The sequence below is a fragment of the Orbicella faveolata genome, unplaced genomic scaffold, assembly GCF_042242905.1.
Source record: "Orbicella faveolata isolate gen_17 unplaced genomic scaffold, um_ofav_v1 contig_35, whole genome shotgun sequence".
NCBI classification, from domain to species: domain Eukaryota; kingdom Metazoa; phylum Cnidaria; class Anthozoa; order Scleractinia; family Merulinidae; genus Orbicella; species Orbicella faveolata.
In genome coordinates this window covers 25,474,241-25,481,761 of record NW_028301564.1, presented here as the reverse complement: position 1 = coordinate 25,481,761, position 7,521 = coordinate 25,474,241, and the positions used below count along the sequence as shown (strand labels likewise).

General features: G+C 39.3%; 1 protein-coding gene across 1 annotated transcript; it reads left to right on the top strand.

Moving 5' to 3' along the window:
• Positions 1-27: 27 nt before the first annotated feature.
• LOC110066825 (uncharacterized) lies at positions 28-6,640 on the top strand. Its single transcript, XM_020774075.2, has 4 exons — positions 28-92; positions 4,810-4,892; positions 5,300-5,926; positions 6,254-6,640. Exons 2-4 carry the CDS (start codon positions 4,817-4,819, stop codon positions 6,391-6,393), a joined length of 843 nt encoding a protein of 280 aa, XP_020629734.2. The 5' UTR covers positions 28-92; positions 4,810-4,816; the 3' UTR covers positions 6,394-6,640.
• Positions 6,641-7,521: the final 881 nt, after the last annotated feature.

Below are 7,521 nucleotides of genomic sequence, written 5' to 3'. Positions count from 1 at the left end.
TACCTAGAGGTTTTGGGATCACCTTACGTCTCAAATTGGTATTTGTAAAGGGACTGCGAGTTGTTCCGTTTGGGAAACAATTAATGCAACTGGTATGTATTATAATTAAGTAAGGTCCTGCGCGGCTTGCAAATATTGAAAAAGCCTCTCCCTCTTAGTAAGCCTCCCTTATGAAATACGCCACTCGCTCTCGACAGAAACGGGAATAGAACCCGTGACCCAGGGGTCTAAAACTCGCTACCGCCACATTTCCAAAACTAAACCTACTGAGTTATTTTTGTGCTCTATGTTACCTGTTAAGAGCATGTTTAGATTTGACACGATTAAAATGAGATGCATCATCCCATCTAAAGCCTGTTTAAACGAGCGAGACGCAAAAGTACGCATGTTCTGTCGAGAAGAAGCTCAGTACAGAGAGAGGTGAAAGTAACCAGGGGTTGCGGTAATGTCGGAAGTTAATGATAGATCCTTAATTCTGTAGCAATTTGTAAAAACGTTCACAGTGAGTTCGTATCTATGGCGTCAAGAGGTCATTTAATTCATCACTTTGGCTTCTATCAAAGCTGATCAAAACCGACCAGCTGGAACAATTTCCAGAGAAAACTAAACAAAGGTACTGAGTAGGAAACAGGGTGGGAGAAAACATCCATTTCGTAAATAGAAAGATTTACAATGTACTTTCAAAATTCAGACGAATGGATGAGTTATCCTGACCGTCATTTCTTAATATTCCTTGCTCAATTCAGAGCAGCATAACCCTACAACTAGTTCCGTCTTAAACAGTTCTCAGCTAGAAATTACAACAAAGGCACGTAATGTCCTGCATTTGTGGTCGATTAACTGTCCAGCAGAAACGTATTGAGGCCTAATACGTGGAGATTTGGAGTACATTCGCATTTACCTGGTGGTTTACAGTTAAGAAATTATCGCGCAGTGTCGGGCAATCAAATTTAGCTCGGGGTTTTCGGTTTCTGCGTGTTAATGTTGCAAATTTCTCGAGGAATTTCTTTGCATGTGAATGAAGTTAGAAATAAATTGTTCCTTCCTTAAGATCTTGCGGTCTAATGAACAACATGACTCGAAAATTATGTGTATCGACAAACTGGAAGTGTCCGTAAATGTCTAATTTCACTGATATCATAGAAATCAGAATTAAACTGGGAACGGTGTTTCTGGATAACTGGATTAGAATTTATTATTTTTGAAACGAAACATAGAAACTAGTTTCATTGTTTGGTCCGTCTCACTTATCCCTCAAATGCTAAGTCAGCTTGCCTAAAAATATGGGCATATTGCGAGCTTTGGTAAAACTCTAATTACAAAAACGTATGAACAAAAAAAGCTGCTGCATATTAGTAACAAAATGAAAAAGAGATCGGGAGGTTCTTTTCAAACAAAAATAAAATCTCTCAACACTAGTAAGGTGAAAACACTCTCCTATTGCTAAAACTGTGAAAAAATTTGAATGTCGGAAGCCTTTTGTCAACGTGCTGGTTTTGAAAGAGTTATTAAAAAGGTTGTCAACAATACCATTATTAATAACATAATCACGAAAAAAACTTTTTCAATAAGCTTAAGTCTGTACGTAACACCAGGAACCTTTCAAAACAAAGATATAGTGGTCAAAACAATCATACAGGTATTATTTATCATTTATTATTTTCCTGATGTTCGCTAACGTTGCTACATCATCCAATGAAGACGGCAGGTTATTCTGGGAATTTGGCCTTTAACAACAGTTCCCGTGGTTTTTAGCTACTCTGAAGAATTGTTTTACTTGCATTTAAATTCGTTCCTAGAAAAAGACATTTAAAAATAAAGGTGTCAAAAAACGGTAGTTTTATTTAAAATTCATTGTCGTACACATTTATGCATGGCTTTAAAGCAAACTGAATCAAAAGACTTTCCCTGGGTTTGGCAGGAAGCTTATCCAACTCACTTCAGCTGTATCAAGAGGTTTGATATTTATGCGGGGAAACCGACGAGATTAACCGTAAGATATCGTTGCAAGAAAGAGGGTGACTTGCATGTTTGAATAGAAACAATTATTCTCCGTTACTGAGCAGTCTAGCTTTTTCACAGCAACTAAACTATGTTATTATAACCAAATCAAGTATAGGTTTTAATTTCCGTATTTGATGCTTTGCAGTCATTTTGAGAAGACAAATTTCAAAATACCTTGCTAATAGGCTTTTAACTTGTTAAGTTGTGGAGTGTGCACGGTATTAGCAACTTATTGTTAAACTTGTTTAGTTAAACCACTTTTAAACATGTTTAGCATGCTGCTGTAAACGGGGTCTTAGTTAATGTGACGGGAATTTCACCACTAACAACTGGGGAATCAAAATGTGACATCTGACCGGCTTGTGCAGTCTGTTCATCCGTTGTAAAATCTTTGTTACATCTGGGCTTACACAACAAAGTTTTTCTGTCAAGTAAACGTATATGAGAAAACAATTAAAATAGGGACGCGGGGATTTAATGATATTTTTAATAACTGTTTCGTGATGCAACGTAAAATATGCACTTGACCCGAGGAAGATTCGAGATCAACAGTATTCACAATGGGGGACATTAGAAAATAAAAACACACCGCCAAACACTAAATGAACTGGGAAAAAATGTCGCTAACATTTCAGCCGATGTTTTACCATTCAGATTGTCTTTGATCGATAACTTATGGCATGACTCAATTCTGACATATATACAGGCCGCCCTCTCGATTCTTTCCGTTTTCTGTCACATTCCATTCAGTTGGCAAGCTCCTCCCCATTTCTCATTTCTTTTGTCGCATGTCCGGCTTTTAATTCAACCAATATTTCAGGCCTGTCTAGGTTGCCTTAGAGCGTTATGGTCCGACGTTCTCCTTTCTTTCATTTTCTGTTACATCTCGCAGCCAATCATTTGGCAACTGAAGATTCTACTATTGTCTCTCTTTTCCATTGAGGGGGAAACTGGATTAAAAAAGACTCGTTTTGAAGCGTTCCTTGATAGTTCGTAGTCGACAGGAGTGTACATTACTCAGGTCACCCATTGGTAGATTTGAAGGTTAGTTTGCTTCGAAAGTTAAGCCGGGTAACTTCTTAAATTGCTTCATTGGCTGTTCTCTATTTCGTTGTCCCTAAATGTATTATAATATCCTTGTTGGTTTCGTTAAGAGGGCTAACTTCTTACCTGACCAAGTTTTTCCCTGCAACAACTCCATACTGAAAACGTCATCTTGATCAGAGAAAGTTGCTTTAGTCAAAGCATTATTTGATTCAGCTAAGGTGATTCATAGTGATCAAGATGAGCGAGTCACAGGCACTCAAGTGCACGTGTTGGTGTATATTCCAGTTATACTTGTTAGCATGTCAGGCTTTTAATACTCTTAATCACTCGTCTTATTATGTGGCTCCGATCCATAAGTTAATATCAGACGGATCACAATTTTTTTACCCAATACTAACGGCATGGCCAGAATTAAGATTGGTTTAGACAGCTAGGAGGTTATTAACATTTCAGACATGGTTTTAAGGATTCATTACAGACTTTTAATGTTTTTCTACACTGAAAAAGGAATTCAGACCACGTATAGCGTACTAAATTTCAACAGTCAGACCGACAGACAATTGAATATAATTGTGAAATAACATTAAATATTTTTTTTTATGTTTACAATGTCATTTTTCTCGAAGATATTAGCTTTTTAGCTCTAATATAAATTCGAGATAAAATAAAGTTATGTAGTGTATATATCTAAACGAATTCGCAAAAACATGCCCGCTAGGTTTTCGCGCCCGAATCCAGGCTAAGCCAGCGACCTTAAACCCAGGGGGGGCTCCGTAAAGGCTAGGCTGGACACATGGCCCAATGCCTGGCCTATCTGCTGGTGGCTTGCTGGGGACCAGCTGTCAAAAGCAGGGGGGAGGGGAGGGTGTCTTTTACTGACACCTCCAACTAGCTAGAATTTGAGTTTCCTGTGTTAAATAAGCTTGATGTTGACTGTGTTTCTGGGTATTTTACTCAGTTGTTTGACCTTGTTTGAGGCTTCTGTGTTGACATGGCACTCTGCTGGAGTGGTCCATGCCAAGTGCATGCGTGATTGGCCAATCTCCTAGCCGGGGGGGGGGGGGTGGTCAGAGGACTTCTGGCCGCTGGGACTGTCTTTGAGTCACTGCGGGCATGTTTTTGCGAATTCGGTTAGATATGTATGTAAATCTTCATGATGCGAGTTAAAGTAGATTTCAGAATAAGACTGCATTTATTTCCCCAGTCTCGTTTTCTGTTGACCAAGTAAAGGTAAAAATTGACTCCTCTCACGCTTCTGGAACGAACCACTACATTTTTTAGGGGGGAGGGCTCTCAGGTAAAGTCCATTTTCATGGGGGCCCGCACGGTTTGAGTCCGTCTCTGTCATTTAAAACAAACTTTTATTTTACATTTATTTTATATTGTTCGATTCCCGGTGACCTCATGGTTAGTGCGCTCGTTCCCGGAGCGAGCAGTCCGGGTTCGAGCCCTGGCCGGAGACACTGACTTGTGTTCTCAAGACACTTAACTCTCACAATGCCTCTCTCCACCCAGGAGTATAAATGGGTACCGGCGAATTGTTGGGGAAACCTAACAAATTGCGGGGGAGTGACCTGCGATGGACTAGCATCCCGTCAAGGGGGAGTAGAAATACTCCGAGCCGCTTCATGCTACAGAAACTGGGATACGCTCCGGCAGCTATGAGCCATTCGGCTCCAAGGCTTTTGGCATAAGTCATGTACCACGATCTTAACTGTAAATTAAAATGAACCATAGCTTTTTTTATTTTCATTACAGTATTACCATGGCTAAAAACAACCATATGATCATGCTGAACACAGGACTTCTGGTGGCATTGATCTGTTTTTCAATATTTACAAGTAAGGAATGTTTGTCGACTTACAAAATAAGTTCAATATGTGAGTTGTAAAAAAAGAATAGCGATAACTTAACGACAAACCTCTGGAGCGAAATCAAACAAGGGATTCGAATGCCTCGACCTTCTCTTGAAGTAATTGAAGATTATAGTTACTATCGATGGCGAACATATAATTTAAAGATAATGCCCATGAAACGCACACATAGCTTTCACAAATGTAACCTTTAATGATGACGATTATAAATAGTAAATTCCAAAGTTAAATTGGATTCAGACTTTACTGGTTTAGGCTTCTTTTTCTCATTTTAAAATGGTTGCGCCATTGTTTCACCATGCAGCGGTTCACATGTATAATTTAGTTTTCGTGTGATCACAAATATATTCCTTCACGGCGTTTCATTTTGCTAGATGTCGGCGCCCAGACAGTGTCTTCATGTAAAGCTGACAGTATCATGATTAAGGATTCAGTGAGCGGATCAGTCGAATGCCAGGACTGTCGAAAATGTCCTTCTGGCGAGGGGCTGTCCGTGAAATGTGGAGACTTCATTGATTCACAGACACCCTTGGTGTGTAAACCATGCGTGCTTGGTGAAACATACTCCTCAGCATACGAGGCCGGGGCCTGCAAAGATTGCAAGAACTGCGGCCTGTATCGCGAGACCATCAAAGCCTGCACACTGACTTCCAAGGCCGTGTGCGGAAAGTGTAAGGTTGGCGCTTACGAAGAACCCATGCTGAGCATGTGCAAGCCGTGTTCCCCTTGCTGTAATGACGGCAAGGATATAGTAATCTCTCAGTGCCAAGTACCCGGAATACCCGCAAATGAGCAGTGCAGTTTTGTACGATTAAGTAAGTGCAGCAAAGTTGCGACCACTGCTAGTGTCAGCACAATGGCCCCAGCTGTGGAAGCAAATCATTCAACAGAAGAGTCAACAACTCCATCCACGGTAACAAGTCCTGTTGGGAACTCAATCCCAAGTGAACCAATCGCCACACTACTTTCTGATGCATCAACATCTCAGACTAAATTCATTGGTAAGCGTCACGTTAGATTGCGCCAATTTCGCTACTCGAGGACTATTACTAATAGTCCTCTAGTAGCGTAGCCAATTAAAATACAGGATTTGCATTAGTCCACTAGTTGGGTGATACTAATGGCTGATACTAATGGCTGATATATCATGTAGGCTAAGGCATTGAAAACTCTTGAATTGCATTATCTAATGATCCAGTTTTACTAAAAAGAGATAGAATTTGCGAGTTTGCTACGTTTAATTTAAGATGTTGACGTTTATTTGCCTATTCATTCACGGTTGTTGCAGAAAAATCATTTTGCAACTCATTCTGTTCCTTTTGTTTTAGATTTCAAGCTTTTCAGCACCGTTCTAAATCGCCCTGAACCAACCTCTGAACTCTACAGTCACACCAAAGAACCTGGTAGAAACACGACTGTGCAAGTCACTGTAGATGTTACTTCCAGTGTCGAGCCAGTCAGATTTTAACAGCAGTTGTTTATGTTGATGGATATGAAAACTCAGAGGTGCACATATTTTGACACATGTACACTTTTTCGATTTTTCGTGCTTGCTGAAAATATTCGTCAGAGAAAAATGAATATTTATAGATCAAAGATTTCAGGAGATTTTGTTCTTAGCCTTTGCAAAGATAGTTTTGGTTGATATGCTAGCTAAGAGGCCCCAAATGTGTATTTGTTGCAAGTGTTTTGGCTATTAAAACTGTGTTAGAATATATTGAAACTGTCACAGTACTGCTCACTAGCAGAACGATAGAACCTAGAGCCACCCGCACTCGACAGAAAATTTGTCCCATAAGGTATATATTATGCGATGCGACAGTACAACGAAATTTCTAAGGCGTACAATCAACTTGTCTCCTTATGAAGCTTTATTACTTGTCTCCCAATGTTCCAGTATAGGCCTGAAACTGAAACAAATTGCCAACGATATATGATAGGGTGGTGAATGGCAAATGCGAGACTTTGCAAGAATGTGAGACTAGCGTTTCTGGGACATTACATGAAACTTCCATTACCACTTCAAAACAGAGACTACGAGAAATTCGACGAAAATTTGGCGACACCCATGGTTCAGTAACTAGATTTGGAAATTCAAGATTTGGAATTCAAGATTTGGCTCGCCAAATATTGAAAAATTTAGAAATGTAAGATTTGGTTTGCTAAATATCAAAATATCAAAAATTCAAGATTTGGCCTGCCATGTATTGAAAATTCGAAATTTGGAATTTCAAGTTTTGGCCTGCCAATATTGAAAATTTAAGATTCGGAAATTGGCGATTTGGCCTGTCAAATAGGAAAAAAACAAGATTTGAAATTCTATATTGAGCCTGCCAAATATTGAGAATTCAAAATTTGGAAATTCAAGATTTGGCCTGCCAAATTTTAAAAATTCAAAATTTGAAATTTCAAGATTTGGCGTTCCAAACGCTGAAAACTCACGGATTTGGAATTCAATATTTGGAGATTGATTCAAGATTTGGCCTACCAAATATTGAATGTTCAAATTTGAGGATAGTGAGAACAGAGAATATTTACAAGTTCAAGCCAAGCAAATTGCCAGAAGTGAGAGTTTTCACTCTTGTCACGTGAATAG